The 21,108-nt window shown below is 34.0% G+C and overlaps 1 protein-coding gene across 1 annotated transcript; it reads right to left on the reverse strand.

Annotated features, from left to right (window-relative positions):
* Window positions 1-1,736: 1,736 nt before the first annotated feature.
* On the reverse strand, window positions 1,737-18,576 carry LOC133203381 (uncharacterized). Its single transcript, XM_061339176.1, has 8 exons — window positions 18,345-18,576; window positions 18,074-18,187; window positions 10,456-10,634; window positions 4,797-5,714; window positions 2,750-4,237; window positions 2,388-2,545; window positions 2,148-2,266; window positions 1,737-1,918 (listed from the first exon to the last, which is right to left on the reverse strand). The coding sequence occupies exons 1-8, from the start codon at window positions 18,574-18,576 to the stop codon at window positions 1,737-1,739; spliced, it is 3,390 nt and encodes a 1,129-aa protein (XP_061195160.1).
* Window positions 18,577-21,108: the final 2,532 nt, after the last annotated feature.

Below are 21,108 nucleotides of genomic sequence, written 5' to 3' on the forward strand. Positions count from 1 at the left end.
CCTCCAACCATGTTTTATTTGACGCAGGTACAAGATCTACACAACATGTCTGAAATGTGTCCATCAAGTTTTGTATATTTTCCCTTGAAAATGAAGAGTCTATGCACTGCTTGACTGTTCTCAAGCCTAATTCTTAACTGAAGAAATGTCGCAAATTTCTTAAATATGAACCACGATATAAACTATTGGATAACACTGCCTTGTATCATTACACCCCTCATATCATGTATTATGAATGTTTATTGTAGATTTGTGCCAGTAGTGAATAGGAGCTAGGGAAGAGACATATTATCCTCCTTGCAATAGTTCTTTTCATTTTTTTAAAGATAGCTTTCAGATAATACATTATTTGTGAAGTATAAATGCCAGGCAAAATATATTTGAATTTGAAATTTAGATAAACTTCCAGTTACCTCTTGAATAACCTTTCTGACTAGGTACTTTACAAAAAGATGTTCACATTTCTGAAACTTAATTTAATGGGAGAAAAACCTAGGCTACTTTAACCCTGACCTTATGCATAAGTACATAGGGTTGAGACTGACTTTCTGTTGCGTCTACAACCTTGGTAATTGATTGGGATCTGAATTTTTTTATAGGTAGTTTTGACCTTGACTTGAATTAGAATATTTCTTGAGGTATTGTTGATATTAAGTAACCAGTATCTTTCATACATTCAATATTTACTAGAGCATACCAGTATTTCACTTGCTGAATTTCGTCCATCACAACAGCAAACTTTGTTCCCGCTAAAAGAAAATTTGTCTATACGCCTAAAAGAAATAAAAATATGGAAGAGGAAGTAGTTCCTTCTGCATTTACAATACATATAAATAGTGTCTCATGTTGTAGTCCCACTCTTCTATAAAGTTAACAACTGTTGCTATGGACAATTCTATTTCTCCTTTACCATGAAATGTTGTTTAGCTGCACCTTCCTTTAGTTGTGTTCGGTTGAAAATCTGGAAGTTCTAAATAGCTTTACTTTTATCTTTTCCCAATTCGTGACTCAGATTCAAATTTTATCTAATTTAATGGCCAATACCCGCCCACTTATCAAACATTAATTAGGAAATCCTAAATTATGTTTTAAGCCAGGAGGATAAATGCAGACTTCAGGGCATTTAACAATTTCACCTACTGGGAAAACATATATGCAGGTTATAGTGGAATATTACGACATAAATAAGGAAAGTTGACGACGGAAAAACTGTCAAAGTCATCTCCTTTGTCGTACACTTTTATTTGTTAGTTAGCCATATCCTCAACAAAACATTGTTGGAGGCCTTGATAAAAGAAATAATTGGAAAACGATAAGTAAGAACAATATACCTCAAACATATTTGGTTTTCATAATCTGTAATAATGAATGTAATAATCAATCATATAATGTGGAATGTTAAATATGTTAATCGAATGTGTATGCAATTAGTATTATGATCCATAATATTTGAATGCATCTCTCTCAAATACTCTCTCTCTCTCTCTCTCTCTCTCCGTAAACACCAATGAGAATTCAGTGTACATTCTATAATACTTAATATTTTTAATATGACAAATAAAAACAAAGTCTATTACTGTCTATTAGAAAATCAAAGATTATACAGAACGGTGTTTCTTCTTTCTCCTAACATTTACAAAAAAAATAAATAAATATGGAAACGATACATAAATGAAATACTAACTCTAGTCTCTCTTTCTTTTTTACAAACAATGATGCTGGATCATACTGCTTTATCATTGAAAATCCTTTATTTCACCGTGGCAAACGGCACATGTCTTCTGTACGTGCTGTTGTGGTTGCATTTGGAAATCATGTTCATTTTCTATTGCGCTTGGATTGACAGAGTAATCAACTTCAGAAGAAGTCATTTTCTCTAAGGAAGTAGGAAACCGTGGTTGAAGATAAGGATCGTCTTCTGATATTTATGAAATTATAAGATTTACATTTCCTAGGCAATTACAGATATGTTTAAAAAATAGAGAAAAGAGAGAAGATTCTAAAGTTTTCATGTTAAAAACAATCATCTTATACTAATATAAACATAAGTTAATATCGTCTTTGCATTAATGTGATAACTACAATAAAACATAGGAATATTTTGCCACTTTGCACCAGCAGAGATTTTCAAATTTTTTAAGAATTACCTGAAGATTTTGTGGTACCACGGAAAACCCTAAGCAATATTGTGCTCTCCACAACGATGGCCAGAACAGATACACCAAAGAGCACACCCAGAATTACCGGTGTTACAGAAGCGTCTTCTCTGAACAAAGAATTCATTCAAGCATACATATATTCTATTAGCTTTTGATATACAGGAAAAGAGGTTAATTTTATTCTGAAGGCAACAACAAATATAAATTACATTGAACAATAAAAGTTACCCATCCAGAGGAGTAGAAGTATCCGGATTGCCGATCCGTTCAATGCATTTTGTACACTCCAAAGGGTTTGGACATTTGGAAGGCAAACTCTCAAATGGATCTTTTATCATATTTTTGTGTATAGAATAACCATTTTGATCTAAAGTGTATCGACCAATCTACATAAACAAAGAATTATTACTCATCTTTTAGATATCATGTATATTCTTTATCTACCTACATGCAAATATTTGTCATTTGTCCCTTTCCTGTTCTTTTATTAAACTATTCTAAATGCTAAAAGATTAAAATTATAAAATACATTACATTAATATAATAAGCACCAAAATAAAGATTGTGCTGATAATTAAAAAAAAAACTACCTCCTCAAATGTCAGTTGAGTAGCATCGGTAGTTTTCCTCTGTACTTGATATATTTTATATCCTATATTACCATCACCGTTTTCGTTAAAAACTTTAATTTTAGACGGACTTTTGCCGCCATCAATCACGAGTTCTTCTTTCCTAATCATATTGTAAACCTTTTGTGGAGAATCCCGATACCTTTGACATAACGTAGAAGACTGGCTGCCACAAAGTTCAGCAAAAGACTTATTTGTTCCTTGTAGAAGAGAAAACATCGCATTGATAGCAAAGGCAGTCCATATTTCTGGTTTGTAGTCTTTGTTGTCAAATTCTTCTTTAATGTCAGCACACTGAGAAGCAGAGAGTTTGTTAAAGCTACCAGACAGGAAACAATCATTTCTCTGTTCAAAGTATTCTTTTGTCCAAGGGTTTAAATCATTATCAACATCAGCAAGTCTATCGTACAAATATTTCTCAAATTTAGATTTCCCAGTTACAGGTTCCATTTGGAGAGACAAAGTAATGGTTCCTTCTAGCTTGTGTTTACCAGAAATTATGTCTTCTTGTTTTCCAAATGCCTCGGAACCTATAAAAAGATATGACCAAGGATTTATTGTATCATGTAGCTCGGCCATAACTTTCTGTACAACATGACTTTTTAAAAACAAGAGGACGACAGTAGCATACGGAGTTTTGTTAAGATCATCACGAATCTTTTTATATTGATTTTCTATCACTTTGATTTCATTTGCAATGCATATCTTTTTATCTTTGGCTGCACGTTCAATTGCATTTCTTCCTCCTTCGCCGTAGGTTCCTTCACTGTATATTATTTGGATGTACGAAGAATTAAGTGTTTTTACAATGCTAATCATCGCGAAAGCTTGTTTTTCATCAGGAGTGCACGTACGCAAGAAATATTTGTAGGTAGAATTGTCACTTAACACATCAGCGGTGGAGGCGTAACTGATCTGAGGAAGATTTAGCTCTTGAAGCACATTAGCTGTTGCTATACTGATGCTGCTACCATATGCAGCAACAAACCCAAGAAGGTTATTTGCAATGTCCAAACTATGTGATCCATTAGATAAACGCATCCCCTTTCTAAAAAACCTTAAAAGTTTTTCCTGAATTAGAAGAGGTTGGTTACAACTATTGAAAATAACGTATCCAATTTCTTTATTTCCAAACATATTTGCAAAGCTACCCAGTCTTTCATTCACTGTATCTATTGCAAACCTAATTCCTTCTACAACCTCCCATCCATTGGCTTTACGAATAGTTCCACACTTCATAGGATCATTGGTGTTTTTATCAAATACTGGAACAACTGCTCCAACATAAAAATCGCCTTCTTTAAAAATTATTTCATTCATCAAATTAGTATTCCGACATGACTCACATATTTTATTAATATCGCACTGTGCTTTTGTAATATCAGGCCATGCCAAACCATTCGAATTCTCTGTGTTTAAATCTAATGCTGATTTGCTGTACTTTCCAACCTACAAAAAGATGACAAATACGAATACTTTCAGATATGAGGTTGAAACACTTGGAGATTATGATAATCGTTTGTTACTTGCTTACTTCATGTATGTTCACAATAAATGAAGAATATTAAGAAAAGATATCTATATCTATATCTATATATATATATATATATATATATATATATATATATACTTATAATATGCTAAAATTCCACCAATTGTACAATGGAAAAGGGTGAAGGTGTCGAACAGTGATCGGTCTCATAAATATTTTAAACAATACAAATCTGTGAACAGGGCATAAACACGAACCCCTGAAATTCATTCCAGAAGTGGGATCAGGTGCTTAGGAGGAGTAAGCATCCCCTGTTGACCGTTCACATTCGTCGTAAACCCTATGTATTGATCAAATAGACGGAATATTCCGTAATCAATGAAAATATTTTTTTTTATTTTCAAAATGACGTTTTTGTTTATGAAGCCATTCTACTTTCACCGTGAAATTTAGTTGGGGGAACAAAGGAAGAATTTTTAAAACGTTTCTTTTTCATGTCCAATTCATTTTACTTACTTCCTTTAAGCACATTTTTTGACGTTCTTGTGGGCAAAGTCGATAATGAAGAACTTCATATTCAGGTAGATTTCCTAAAATATTAGCATCAGGATTTCCTTTGAACGTTAGTTCCAAGTCTTTTCGTAGATCACCAGGAATATCTTCCTGTAAGCTGACGTTTGTCTCTCTACCCAATACTACGAGTTTATAAGTATTGTCCCGGAGAGTGCTGTTAAGATTGGAGCACAACCCATTTACTCCTTCACAAATTTCTCTGTGGAGGTCTTTGAGAATTTTGGCGTGTAATATTGTAGATATGATTGCGTAACCTTCAAACACATTGTCACCAGTAACAGAATCCACGTCTGATACGGTCGGCATTAAACAGGAAGGGTTTTGAATATTACAAGAAACAAAATTCGTAATAAGCTTGTTCAACCAGGGATTAGATGATACTTCCTGATTGAAAATAGTTTTATTAATCAGAACATTCGACCAGTGAGCTTTAAAACTGTCGAAAGATAACAAAGGAGGGGTAGTAAAGAAAGAGCCCCTAGCTACATCATACTGTTCTAAAGTTTTTAAGTCCATATTAGATGACCCTTCCGAGAAAATCAGTCCAAGTTGAAACTCGTATTGATTTCTGAGTTTGTCGGCAACATTAAGAAATACTTTTACAGTTTTGGTGGAAGCAAATACAATTACCCCTGTTATTGAACTTTCAGCATGATTAATCACAGAATTTATAACCTCCTGTAGTTCTTTGGATTTTACTAGACCATTTTCCATCGAAATTGATGACGAATACGCAATGCATATCTTCTTTGCTTTAGTCTGACTGACAAATTCTTGAAAATTCCCTACTCCATAGGTATTATTTTCGTATATGACACCAACATAGTTCCAGTCAAGTCTTTCCATGAGAGAAATAATTGTCTACAAGAAACCATGCATTATGCATACTTATTTTACACATCCTTAGATTAAATTTAATAAAAACAAGGTACAGGTAATTAAAAAAATGAGAAAAAAAACATGATTATGCATGACTTTGAGCTTTTTGACATCAATAAAAGAATAAAAGGCAAGTATTTTGTTACATTTGTCATCTTGAAGAATATACATATTTCAATATGATAAATAAGTCTATTGAGTTCGCTGCGCTCGCTATAAAGACAAAACGTATTCACAGCTTTTATTTAATGTCTTAATCGGTAAATAAATATTTTTTATTGTTTCCCAATTAGAGAAAAAATGATTTCATTACTGTAAAAGCAGAAATATTCGTAGGGGATTAAATTTCGTTTATTTCTTGTTAACAATTATCAACGGAAATAAATCCAACACAATTTTTTATTACTATATAATGAATAGGGTTACATTTAAAACGACGAAACTTAATGCCGACGAAACCTTTTTAGATGACAAATTAACGAAATTTTATCCTCATGAAAATTTGTGCTTCTACAGTATATGCATTTTTTCATACATGCACATTTTATAAGGCTTCAGGAACTGTATTCATACATTCCAAACATTTGGCAAACCTCGGCTGATTCTGTCACCTTAATCAACCCTCGGCTGTACGAGGAAACTTGATATGCGTCTAAGCTTAACATAGGTGATAAGGCTGCCCGTTTACCGCTTAGGGAAAACGTAACGCTTTGAAAACGATAATAAACATGCATCTGACATACGATTCACATTTTCAAAAGCATTTAGGTAACACTAAGAATAACACTTACCAAGAAACATGTACCTGGTATCTTTACATAATCGCATGTTTGTTAACAGATCGAATTCAGCACACTGTGCACGTGTATTTATAGGGCGCAGCCATATTGCATATAAAGTAGCTTCGGTTCAAGGGAGGTTAAAATGAAACAGCCGAGGTTAGATGAGGTACGAATCGACCGAAGTGTGCCGAGTGACATTCAAAAGAGTACTTGTTTTTTGGACGACAGACCTCATCCCATCCTCACTAAATTCATTCTCTTGCTGTGACACTGATTATTTTTATATGTTTTATGAGTAAAACCGATACATCACCCAATCCAAAGCAGTAGCCTCAAAAAAACATGTAAACCCTCTTAGTATGAGTTGCCTTTAAATCCTTGATTTCGTAACATTCTCTGCAGTTGAGCCTTTTTATCAATCAAATTAATGTATATGTTACAAATACAAAAATCAAAATTCTTTTAATTTAACGTCTTTTATCCAATGACCACTAGACTGAAGCTAGCAGCCAATAACAACAGCCATTAAGCCCGTAGAAGCTAGCAGCCAATAAGGAAATTCATCAAAGGACTGAGAGTACTCTGACGCAATACTGTTTAATGCCTCATTTTCGACAATTTATAATTAATAATTAGATAATTAATGCAACATTTAATTATTTAATAATTCAAACACTTGGAGGCAGTTAAGCTCACCTGCATAAGTAAAATTATGCGGTTTCAAAAAACAAACAAACAAACAAAAGAAAATGTCATCATCTTTGACTGCTTAAGAACAAACCAACATTGGAAATAGGTTAAGTACTTCCGGGAGAATCCCTTTTAAGCTCTTTTACGGGTCTCAGGAATACGATGGTGCCAAAAGGCTAACCTGAAATTTGCTTACTTCTTATATTTACATTGATAAGGGTTTGAAGGTAATTTAAGCTATTTTAAGTTATGATCCTTGAAGTGTGCTTCGAAAATTACTGGCACAAGGTAAAGGGTCCACAGGGCTATTATATACGGCCATGAAAATTAAGCTGAAGTGGTACCAGCAAGTGGTGCCAAGGGCGGGTTACATATTTCAAGCAGCTATTATACCTCTTATCTTATAAGTGTGTTTTAAATCATTACTGTGGCAAGATAGAAGATTTCTAGGACTATCATTTCCCCGCAATCGGTATGAGGCTGTAGTGGCACCACCAAGTGGTGCCAACGGTGGGGAACATATTTCAAGCTTCCATTTTTCAACTATCATTGACCACTAGAACAAACTAACACTAAACTGGAAAAAAGTTAAGTGCCTTAATTAGGGAGTATCCCTTGTCAACTTTTTGACAGGTTTCAATGACTAGAAAGGGCCAGTTAGGTAACCTGAACTTTGTTGTATTTCACTTTGTCTATTGATATATGGATTAAAAGTCAGCTATTATACCCCTTATCTTTGAAGTGTGCTTCAGATCATTACTGTGGCAAGGTAGAGGGCCCCTAGGACTATCATTTCCCACTATCAGAAAGGGGCTGTAGTGGTACCACCAAGTAGTGCCATGGGTGGGGGACGTATTTCAAGCATTCATTTTGAAAGCATCTTTGGCTACTAGAACAAAGTAACACTAGTGAAAGGTTAAGGACCTTAGAGAGAACCACTTGCCAGGTTTTTGAAGGGTCCCGGGGAAGAAAAAGGGCCAGTTAGCTTACCTGAACTTTGTTGTTTTTCATTTTGTGTTTTAATATACAGGTTAAAGGTCAGCTATTATACCCCTTATCTTTGAAGTGTGCTTCAAATCATTACTGGGGCAAGGTAGGGGCCCCTAGGACTATCATTTCCCGCTATCAAAATGGGGCTGTAGTGGTACCACCAAGTGGTGCCATAGGTGGGGGACGTATTTCAAGCATTCATTTTGAAAGCATCTTTGGCTACTAGAATAAAGTAACACTAGTGAAAGGTTAAGGACCTTAGAGAGAACCACTTGCCAGGTTTTTGAAGTGTCCCGGGGAAGAAAAAGGACCAGTTAGCTTACCTGAACTTTGTTGTTTTTCATTTTGTGTTTTAATATACAGGTTAAAGGTCAGCTATTATACCCCTTATCTTTGAAGTGTGCTTCAAATCATTACTGGGGCAAGGTAGAGGGCCCCTAGGACTATCATTTCCCACTATCAAAATGGGGCTGTAGTGGTTCCACCAAGTGGTGCCATAGGTGGGGGACGTATTTCAAGCATTCATTTTGAAAGCATCTTTGGCTACTAGAATAAAGTAACACTAGTGAAAGGTTAAGGACCTTAGAGAAAACCACTTGCCAGGTTTTTGAAGTGTCCCGGGGAAGAAAAAGGACCAGTTAGCTTACCTGAACTTTGTTGTTTTTCATTTTGTGTTTTAATATACAGGTTGAAGGTCAGCTATTATACCCCTTATCTTTGAAGTGTGCTTCAAATCATTACTGGGGCAAGGTAGAGGGCCCCTAGGACTATCATTTCCCGCTATCAAAATGGGGCTGTAGTGGTACCACCAAGTGGTGCCATAGGTGGGGGACGTATTTCAAGCATTCATTTTGAAAGCATCTTTGGCTACTAGAATAAAGTAACACTAGTGAAAGGTTAAGGACCTTAGAGAGAACCACTTGCCAGGTTTTTGAAGTGTCCCGGGGAAGAAAAAGGACCAGTTAGCTTACCTGAACTTTGTTGTTTTTCATTTTGTGTTTTAATATACAGGTTGAAGGTCAGCTATTATACCCCTTATCTTTGAAGTGTGCATCAAATTATTACTGGGGCAAGGTAGAGGGCCCCTCTAGGACTATCATTTCCCGCTATCAAAATGGGGCTGTAGTGGTACCACCAAGTGGTACTGATCTGAAGCACACTTCAAAGATAAGGGGTATAATAGCTGACTTTTAATCCATATATCAATAGACAAAGTGAAATACAACAAAGTTCAGGTTACCTAACTGGCCCTTTCTAGTCATTGAAACCTGTCAAAAAGTTGACAAGGGATACTCCCTAATTAAGGCACTTAACTTTTTTCCAGTTTAGTGTTAGTTTGTTCTAGTGGTCAATGATAGTTGAAAAATGGAAGCTTGAAATATGTTCCCCACCGTTGGCACCACTTGGTGGTGCCACTACAGCCTCATACCGATTGCGGGAAATGATAGTCCTAGAAATCTTCTATCTTGCCACAGTAATGATTTAAAACACACTTATAAGATAAGAGGTATAATAGCTGCTTGAAATATGTAACCCGCCCTTGGCACCACTTGCTGGTACCACTTCAGCTTAATTTTCATGGCCGTATATAATAGCCCTGTGGACCCTTTACCTTGTGCCAGTAATTTTTCGAAGCACACTTCAAGTATCATAACTTAAAATAGCTTAAATTACCTTGAAACCCTTATCAATGTAAATATAAGTAAGCAGATTTCAGGTTAGCCTTTTGGCACCATCGTATTCCTGAGACCCGTAAAAGAGCTTAAAAGGGATTCTCCCGGAAGTACTTAACCTATTTCCAATGTTGGTTTGTTCTTAAGCAGTCAAAGATGATGACATTTTCTTTTGTTTGTTTGTTTGTTTGTTTGTTTTTTTTTGAAACCGCATAATTTTCCTTATGCAGGTGAGCTTAACTGCCTCTAAGTGTTTGAATTATTAAATGATTAAGTGTTGCATTAATTATCTAATTATTAATTATAAATTGTCGAAAATGAGGCATTAAACAGTATTGCGTCAGAGTACTCTCAGTCCTTTGATGAATTTCCTATTGGCTGCTAGCTTCTACGGGCTTAATGGCTGCTGTTATTGACTGCTAGCTTCAGTCTAGTCCAATGACCTTGTGGGTACATGTTGTAATGCACGAAAAGTATTGCGTTATATGAACAGACTTACAGTCGGATGCATACACAAACGGACAAGATTAATACATTGCTCCATCAGAATATATTGAAAAAGCATGGGGTATGAATATTTTTCATTACCGATATTTGTTTGGTGTCATCAGGAATGACCCTTAGGATATTTTGATATTTATTCCCATCACTAAGAGTTGAGGCGGTTGTTGAAAAAAGTGTTTGTAGAATTAAGCTGTTTTCCTCCAAAGCACTAATGTATGACGACGTGTCCACCGCCTCGTGGCTATATTCTGGACCAACCAAGCCTTGATAAGGTTAGAAATAGTGACAGATTATTTTCATTATCTACAATTTGCAGGGTGTAATCAGACAATGACAATTTGCGATATTGGTGTATGGTGGTTGTTCTAAAAACAATGGAAAAATTAATACTTAGAAAAAAAATGCTATCAAGCGGTGTTTATTTCAGAAAAGTATGTTGTTATTTTCAGGGTTTATGAGCCAGTTTGCTTAGACTTCTCAATCAGGCATATTTCAAAATTTGTAAATTGATAAAAAAAAAAAGTGTATCTTGAATAACTTGATTGACATTCACACAATTCACTTTCTTGCCTCAAAATCCCTATAGCAGTTCCTATAGAAGCTCCTGTCTTCAATGTTTTTCAAAGTTTGAGTTTTTCATTTAAATTTGGATTTTATATATATATATATATATATATATATATATATATATATATATATATATATATATATATATATATATATATATGTTACAGTTAATATGTGAAATCAGGAATTACATGTAGTTCCTAAACCATTCCGTAAATACTTGTATTTACTGGCTGTTTTAGGAAATACATGTAATTACTGAATAGACTAGGAAATTCATGCATTTACTGAGAAGTTTAGCCAGTCTTACACGTTTTTACCGAACTAAGCAGGATGACTATACATATGTTTTAAAATATTCAATGACTGTACAATTAAGAAATAAACAACAATGTTAAAAAGTTCTCTGGGAAATGAACTTGGTTGGTCACGTGATCAAATCCTGTGAAGCCCGAAGGGCTTCTCAGAAGATTTGATCACGTACCAACCAAGTTCATTTCCCAGTGAACTTTTTAACATTGTTGTTTATTACTTTTATTTACATTTGAGACGAATATTCTGAGTAGAACTGCATTTATTACACAAACGGCCCGCCGTATTGCTATGTTGTGACGCGCAATGACCTAGAAGCTGTTTGGTCTTGAGAGTTCGCCTCGCTCCAACATTTGAATATTTACATGGATGTTAAGCCGTCCAGTTCAGGAAATATCTGTTCGTAATGAAAAAACAATGATCGCTACTGAGAATAATCTTACTGTTCTTGTATGAGTTCTTTATATATGAAGTCAAAAGCGGTGGTATATCGTCTTCAGTTTACATACCTTCAAAGGAATTTCGGGTTAAAAAGGTAAGCGTGATTTTAGGCTAATTAGAAACATTCTTCACACCGAAGAAAGATATAATGATCATTTGTTGAACGAAAAAAATATATATATTTCAATAATTTTATCTTTTTCATCGCTTTAACGGCTCAGAAGTTCCGAAACTGTGTCACTGTGACAGAAATATGTAGACAAGATATCGTCTCGCTGTGTGATTCGGTCACGCCATGACCTCTGACCCCCTAATAAGTTCATAAAGAATTGAACATATTTCCTCTTCAATAGGTTCATCTAAGAAAAATATTTGCAAATGTAAATAAATACTAGTAAATACTAGTATTCATACAGGGTGTCCCAAAATATATACTATTTGAAATACCTGCCACAATCACATCACTTGGCCAATTTCTTTGATATATGTCTCTAAAAATATTTGAATAAGTACAATTTTTAAAGCAACAAAATATTCCAAAAAATTCTCACACTTATGAAATTGCAGCATATCAAATTTACATCAAATTTTTGCACAAAACTGTAATTTTAATCAAAATGGATTATCAAAAGAGCTAGCTATCCTCATTTTGAAACTGTAATTATCGATCCTAGTCTTAGGTTACTGCTGCTAAACCCAAACCAGAATCTTTAACATATATAAAAGGTTTACCTCTGATAAAAATCAAGAAGTTACTACCGAGACAGGCACTGTTGTCTCAAGTTAAGGAACCTCGCGCAATGTCTAGACATTATTATTACACAGATAGAACGTCATTTATAGGGCATCATTTAAAAACCATAGCATTTTTCAAAGTGAACTCATTTTATTGTTTTCTTTTAATGACTGTCAAATTATGTGAATAAAATTGTACAGTGTATGCAATGTTTATAATGCATTTGTTGTAATTCAATATTCATTACCTTAGGTTTTACAGAATCTTGAAATGGTATCATATATTCTGGGACACCCTGTACTTTTAAAACCGTATTTATAAGAATTTTTTTCAACAAAGCTGACATTTGTCATATATATTAATTTCCGATTCTGGGCAAGATTCAGTGCACTGCCTTTTTATATTAACTGTTTAATTATGCATGAAGTAGCATGGGATGAGTATGTAATAAAACGTGTGAAGAAAAGTCAGTAAGCTATTTTAGTTTTTTAAATAAAAATTATTTATGAAAATAACTTTGCATTTATTTGATGACCGTTTCACTCAGTGAATTAAAGTATGTTTTGGTATAGACAACTGATTCCAGAAAATGAATGCAAAGTATCAGTATTTTTTTTTTTGGGGGGGGGGGGGGGAGGAGGGTGCCATTTTCATCCAAATGATATTTGAACACTCTTGAACTTTCACATATTTAAAACTTGTATGTCAGAAGGAGGCATTCTTGTAAACTTGACACATCTAGTTCTTGATGATTTTATCTGAAGGTTTAAAAAATATTCACAATTAAAATGTATTTTATTTTAATTAATAAATAAAAAAAATAAATGTTTTTCTGACTCTTCTTGACATGCGTTATTAGAAAATCATATTTTGCATTTATTAACAGTATAAAACTCTAAAGCATTTAATTGGCAAATAAAACAATTTTAATTTTACATTTTCTCTGAAAAAATGTAATAAAAATGATTTAGAACTAGAGCAAATTTCATTAGACCTAAAGGATTTCACTGTTTGTGACGTGCTGACGCTTTGCTTGTCGAGAACTTTAAATGCTACGTCACATCGTTACCACATCAAAGGAAGTAACCGCGATCACTTCTCTCCCACGCTGAAGTCGGTCAACTGCAATACACATCGCCGACGTTTAACGGGTTTATAAATGGGGACACACAGTCACAGCCGTCCTTTTATCGAATAAATTTGCACAATTTGTGTCTTAAATAATGAAATAGAGTACTTATAAGTACTGTAATTATTTAATACTATAGCACATTTTGCACTTTTTCAATCTGTCATATGAAAAGTAATGCATGATCCATTGATTACTGGACTTTAACGTATCAATCCGGGTTATCCTTTAATTGTAGTATTTTTTCCCAAATCATTGCTGAAAAATAGGGTTAAATAATTTTGAGAGAGATATTCAAGAAGAGATGGAGTTAATGTAATACATGCCCGTAGGAAACAATAACGGGGGGGGGGGGGGCTGTTAAAACGAAACAACGAACAGAAGTTCATTGGCAAGCATAAAAAGTCACTACATCTCAGTATTTTTTATTATTTAGGGACACAACGGTAAATTAGCTTTGTTTTCTATTTCTATCACATTTTGTCAAAATAATCGGTTCCTACTGTACGGGGATGTCTTTATAATGTGCAAAACTCAAAGAATTCTTCCTTTTCGTATTTTTACATCAACTAAACAATTGACTGCATGGGTCGTGCTTGATTTAGCTTAGATCTAATGTACACGTACTGTAAGATTGCGTAGAGTAACGAACATTTCTGTCGAGAAGTGAAATCGTATTCATAATTGTCAATAGATCTATTTATGTCAAAATGCTTAAAAAAAACCAAGATCATGTACACGTCCATATCTTTCCTTACAAACGCGTGTATTATAGTTTCTTTCTTCTTTTTTTCATTACGATATAACGAATGTTTCGGTATTTCACTCTTTTATCATATGTAAAGTATATATGATTTGGGATTTTTTTTTTATATTTATTTTTGATAGGTAATATTTTGACAGGATTATATGTCCCATGGTCCACATATCAAACTGACACAAATCAAAAAAAAATTCTCCGGGGGAAAATCGTTTTGGAAAAAAAAATGGCACTGTAATTTTTTAATCACATAAATTTTTAAAGAGTAGGCAAAGTTTAAACCAATTATACCTCCTCTTCCACGGCAGACAGATGCATGTTTTTTTTATGGGGGGGGGGGTCTTTTTTTTTTTTTTTTTTTACAATACAATGCTTGATGTAAAAAAGGTACGCCAAAACATTATTTCGCATTCCTATATAAACTTGAGAATGAAAAAAGTATATGTATAATCATATCAGATCGCAATCCGATTTTACTTGAATTTGCAAACACCCCCCCCCCCAAATGGTCGGGGGGGAGGGATATAGAGAAACCAGGTGCAATTTCAGCACCCGCAGGATGAAATCATCACATTTAAATACATTTCTTTTAATGGCTATGCGATGCAATATTTTCTTAATGCGTGCTTTCATACTTTTAATCTATGCTTCAATTAACTAATATGACGTTTTGAGAAAACTGCTTCCTGAATTCATATGTATCACTGATTCGTACCTGAAATTAATGGAAAGTTTATCTTGTACATATATTAACTTAAATGATATTATTCTACACTTCCGATGTACTACATCAGTTAATACTGTTTATTTGAGGGCTATAAGTGCAAGGGAAAAATATGCTCCCATTTCAATCCGATTAGTTGTTGTTTTTTTTTTTTGGGGGGGGGGATACATTAAACAGGCAAGTAATATCAGGATGCTAGCCTACCCCCGCGGCCTTTTTTCCAACCCTAGCATAATCTCTTACTGCTGAAAATGTTCACTGGTCCCCCCCCCCCCCCCCGTTGTTGCAGTCAAATCAGGAAATGAATTTATGAAATCTAGTTTTGAAAAACTTGGAACCTACACTCCACACCGAAATAGGATTTTTCGCGTCTGGACAATCTCCCATTTTTTTCTCTTATTTATTTATTTTTTGCTTTGCAAAGTTTAATTTCATGTAAAATGTCAAATACTTTTTTTCTGGCAGCCCTCCCTTTCAAACACCATGCTACGTGCCTGGCTGATTAAACGTCTTCTTGTTTAATAAAACTTTAAAAAATGGAATCACTTCTTGCAATTGTGAATTGTACATTAAACTGTCGTAAAAATTCAAGAACGCAATACACTACTGTTACAGCAGTCTGTATAACTTTATACTCACTATAGGATGAAGTACAAAGTTCGAATCAAATACAAGAAAAACCCATTAATGCGTGAAATATGGACCCGTTTAGAAATTGCTATTAAAGTTTCTATAGTACAAACCATAATGATAAACCTCTTTTTGCTATAACAAATGTACAGGGAAGTTCAGCATCGAAATGAAAACCAACTAAAGAAACTCGATGTAGATACTAGTAAATATTTTAATCATTTTTTTAAAGTAAGGTATAATAATAAAATCACTAGCGCGCTTCCTTGCGTCGTACATGTATAACTCGGGAGTTTGGCAATTTTCCCCCTAAAACCTCTTCTTTAAAGTAATATTTGTCGTTCCAAGCTGAAACCAAATTTTAAAAGGGATGTCTTTAACATTCATGAAATTCAAATTTGGTGTATCATTCCTTAATATTTCTTTTTGTAATCACAGAAATATTTTGATACCTCAGTGAGAGGAAAAGCCTCTTCTTATCTTCAACCATTTTAAATGGAAAGTAAATCAATTGAAAACCACTGTATGTACAACAAGATATTGAACTCTACTCACTAGGTTTAAGTTGATTAGGTAAACGTTGTTTACTGTGCATCTGTTCATAGTCAGTAAATACGTGTAAAAGATATTAAAAAATTCAGTATAAATTCATGCATTTCCTAACAGAAATCAGTAAATACACGTATTTCCTAAGCGGAGTAGGAATTTCACGTATTTCCTAAAATTCAGGAAATACATGAAATTCCTGATTACATATATTTACTGTAACACACACATACCCCCCCCCCCCCATATATATATATATATATATATATATATATATATATATATATATATATATATATATATATATATATATATATATATATATATATCCGAGGGTTGTCCCAGAAAAAAGCGAACTTTTAAATATTTCATTTACTACCTGACCAATTTTTTTTTTATTAGCACAGTTTTGGGTAATGATATTTTCGTCATTTTGACCACATTCTATAAGGTTGTAATGTCATATGCGTCTAGAAACAACTTTTACAGGGTGTAAAATATCTGTGATCGGCGCACGGCAATATTTTGATTTTCAAAAATAGCGTTGCCGGCGATGTTTTCTTTGTTACCTGGCTATATGGAAATGTAATATGTGACAAATTTAATATCTATAGAAACTCTATGATCTAGAGTACTCGTGTGTAAAAAATTATTATTTTGATTTCATAAATAATTAAGAAAAATATGACGTTATATGCACAATCACTATTTGTGAGATATTATCAAAAAATGGCGATGTCGGGTGATAATGCGGCGCTCCAAATTATCACTCAGTGCTTCGTGGAACGTGGTATGACTCCTGTTCGTACGGGAAAAGAGATGCGAACGATGGAACGACAAAAACACATTACCGAACACGGGTTTATTCTTATTAAAGGAGGTTCAAAGATGGATGAACTGATTATCCGATGGAAGAGGCGTTTGGGAGATCAGCAAAAATGACGAGAAACTGAAAAGTCTAGAGCTAGACGTCATATGTGTAGACCGCCTTTAACTATGCAAGCAGTAAGGTTTATGATTTTAAAAATTATCTATTAAAAGAATTCATTCCTTGATGTTTTCTTAAGTGTAGTATGTGTGAAATGGATACTCGGTAACTAAAAGAAAATCAAATGCAATATTGAATTTATGCTTCGAACTAATTTTTATTCTAAATGTTCAATTACTGAACAAATTTACAAACGACACGAGCTACGTTTTGACGTCGTCGATGTTGTGCCGACAGCTTTTTTCGAATGATTCGTTTATCTGAGAGAAAAATAAACTGATAGAGATATTTTATTAAAATTTCTGTGTATTATGTAAAAAATGCTGATTATGGTGCGCACCAATTTTCAACTTTATATTTGATTGATTTGTATGTTGTTTTACGTCCCATTCGAGAATTTTTCACTCATATAGAGACGTCACCATATACCGATGAAGGGCTTCAAATTTTGACCTTTACTCGGCAACCAGGACCATTGAGCAGTGAAGGAGCTTTATCATGCCAGCGCCTGCCGTGACACGGGGCCTTGGGTTTTAAGGTCTCATCCGAAGGACCCACAACTTTCACTTCAAAGTACCGAGCGCGTGGCAAAGGAACAGTTGCTACCTTTTTTTTATCGACTTACATGTAGGTCAGTCGCGGCCGAGATTTGAATTCACGACCTTCCGATCACGGAGCGAGCGCTCTACCGACTGAGCTACCGTGAACGGTTCAACTTTATAATGTAAGTGAAACAAAAATTATTGAAATTGTTGGCGTGATTCTGGGACAACCCTCGCATATATATATATATATATATATATATATATATATATATATATATATATATATATATATATATATATATATATAAATTCAAAAGTGTGTACCTATAATCGGGGGAGTATTGGAATCCATCGTGTCATGAAATTTTCTATTTATCATTCGTGTTGTATGCTCTAAAGCTCTTCCGTGAACATTGCATGTAGGGTATCCTTCTATACCTAAATAAGTAAAAGAAAAAAAAAGAAATATGAATAACTGGAAATTATGAGATCAATGTAGTTAACATTCTTGATTTATTGTACTTTCACCTTAATGTAATGGCCATATCATGGAGGTGCGGTAAAAATCATATTGTAAATATTGTATTTCGCTTACCAAGTTTTATTCCAGGAATATAATTAGCCTCATTTAATTTCTTAAGTGTCCATTTTACAGCCTCAAAGTTTCGAACGGACATTGCTTGTATTTCATTTTTACATTCCTTATCACCATATATTTCGAATAGCCCTCCAAGATGAACATCCCCTTGCATCATAGCGATTTCATCAGGAGAATCAGATAGTGAAGGGTTCAAGAAAACTAGCGCAGAAAGGAGAATTCCTATCATGTTCCTTCTGTGAATATCTGAGTAAAAGAACAAAAATGATTGTGAAGATTCCTGTTTGAGCTTTTTTTTTTTTTTTTTAGATACAATTGTAATTTTTTTCCATTGAAGAAAAGAAATATGATGTCATCAGTGTATTAAAGCCATGTCTCCATAACGAAAGACACAATAGTGTACAAAAAATCATTTTTGTGATATACCTTACTCTTTTTTTCACAATTGTATCTTTATCCCTGTGGGTTAGCATGAAAAATCCTTAGTTTTAAATGGCTGCATTATCATATTTTATAAAATGCTTGCCAAAGATGGTTAGATAAGATATCAGATAGCGTTTAGTTTTAAATTCAGAAATAAACATACATGTATATGCAGAACATAAATAATGAAAATAATATTTTGATGATATATATACAACTTCATGACCTTAATATTCCAGTTTGATGTATTTTGAAAAGTTTTAGCTTAGCTATAACTTCAGAATTATTGGTGCTAGTGATTTCATATTTCACGTGTATGTTTTATGACAAGATCTTTCTTTGGATATCAATAATTTTTTTTTTTACTTCTTGACCTTGGCGTTTGAGCTTCTTTGAAAAAAAAACATTAACTTTGGCCATAACTCTGAATTGCTAATGCTAGGGCTTTTATATTTCACACGTGTATTTTCTGTGACAAAACCTTTCTTTGGGTACTTGATTTTTTATCTCATGATCTTGACCTCGGAGTTTGACCTACTTTTGTAAAACATTTCAACGTTGGCCATAATTTTGAATGGTTGGTGGTAGGGCTTTTATATTTCTCAAGTGTATTTCTTATGAGAAGATCTTTCTTGACCTGATGATGTTGACCTTAGTGTTTGACCCAATTTTGAAAACTTTTAACTTCGCCCTAAATTCTCACGGTTGGTGCTAATCTTGTGCATTCCTTCTGTCATGACCTTTCTTTGAGTATCAATTTTTTTTTACTTATGATCTTAAATTGGAGTTTTACCTACTGAGAAATTTTCACCTAGGCCATGATCATGAGATGCCAAACGAGGACCTCAGTGTTTCACAAACACATCCTATTTTTAAAATAATTTCGCCTGAAGAAATCTTTCTATTTCTAGGAAATTACTTGCATTATTATAACATTAAAAAAATCTTCTATTATGCAAACTAGTATATCTAATAAGAGATCGTCAACTATTTACGTCCGTCAAGGTAGCTCAGTCGGTAAAGCGCTAGCTCCATGATCAGAAGGTCGTTGGTTCAAGCCTAGGCCCGACAGACCTAAGTAGAAAAAAATTAGAAGCAACTAATCCTGTCCCAAGCGCTCAACACTTTGAAGTGAGTGTTGTCGGTTTTTGGATGAGACCTTACAAAATGACAGAGTAGACATTGGTACGATAAATATCCCTTAATGCTCAATGGCACTGAGTGTCGAGTAGAAGTCTAAATTTGAAGCCCTTCAGCGTTATATGGTGAAGTCTCTGAATGAAAAAATTCGAATCGGACGTCAAACAACATACAATCAATAACATATAGCAAAAAAAGTCATAAAATTGAAATGGCAAAATATGTCTTTTCTTTTTTACTTTATTAAATCACAATCGTAGATTTTAAAAAGAATTTTAAAAGAATCTTACCGATAAACTGTCCCATTGGAAGAAAAACACATCTGTCTACGATTACGAAAACGTTGATAGTTATCAAAGCCTGTTTTTAAATTAATACTTCTGAGCTATTTTGCGTCTGTGGAGATAGAAAAATAATTCAGTTCACTGATCATTCACAATTGTTCTATATTTATATGATAGGAGGTTTAAAGAGTTGGTGTTTATACAGATAATTTTGATAATAATTCAATAGACGTGATGAACGTCTGCCTGAAATCAAAAGTAATCTACTTGATGAATATATATTCGAATTAATTACAGATTGTCTTATTTTTATTTTATTTTTCTTTGATTTAATTATACCCGCACTTTCTAAAGAAAGTTATTGTGTTACCGTGGTCCGTTCGTCCATCCGTCCGTCTGTCACACTTTCTTCTTAATCTACCTACTCCTACATTTTAGGCAGAGTTCAATTAATCTTTTGGAATATGATAGGTGGCGTCCTATAAATGTGCAATAAGGTTTAAGAATTTTCAATTTAACCCTGGGGGCAAAACGGGGGTAAAAAAAATGACGTTTTATCTACAAAAGCCTGTTTCCCAGAACTCCTCCTACAATTAGAGCAGTTGCCTAATCATCTTTTGGAAGATAATTTCTGCTGTCTTGTAGATGTGCAATAGGGTTTCGGAATTTTCATTTTCACCCTCGGGGTCAAATGGGGTCCAACATGATGTTTTTCTACCATGACCTGGTTCCAAGAACTCCTCCTACATTTTACGCAGTATCCTTATCATCTTTTGGAAGTTGATTAGTGGTTTCTTGTAGATGTGCAATAAGGTTTCGGAATTTTCATTTTCACCCTGGGAGTCAAATGGGGGTCGAAAAATGACGTTTTTTTATATATATAAAGACCTTGGTTCCCAGAACTCCTCTTACAT

This window comes from Saccostrea echinata, unplaced genomic scaffold (genome assembly GCF_033153115.1).
Source record: "Saccostrea echinata isolate AGI-Se365-2 ecotype Australia unplaced genomic scaffold, CSIRO_AGI_Sech_v1 ptg000002l, whole genome shotgun sequence".
Taxonomy (NCBI): Eukaryota; Metazoa; Mollusca; class Bivalvia; order Ostreida; family Ostreidae; genus Saccostrea; species Saccostrea echinata.

Excerpts from the sequence above, each read along its gene's own strand:
- LOC133203381 (XM_061339176.1), bottom strand. The coding sequence starts at position 18,576 with ATGATAGGAATTCTCCTTTCTGCGCTAGTTTTCTTGAACCCTTCACTA. Across the intron at positions 5,715-10,455 it reads ATGACACCAAACAAATATCG|ACAATTATTTCTCTCATGGA; the intron begins GTAATGAAAAAT and ends GGTTTCTTGTAG. Across the intron at positions 1,919-2,147 it reads TGGTACCACAAAATCTTCAG|AAGACGATCCTTATCTTCAA; the intron begins GTAATTCTTAAA and ends CATAAATATCAG.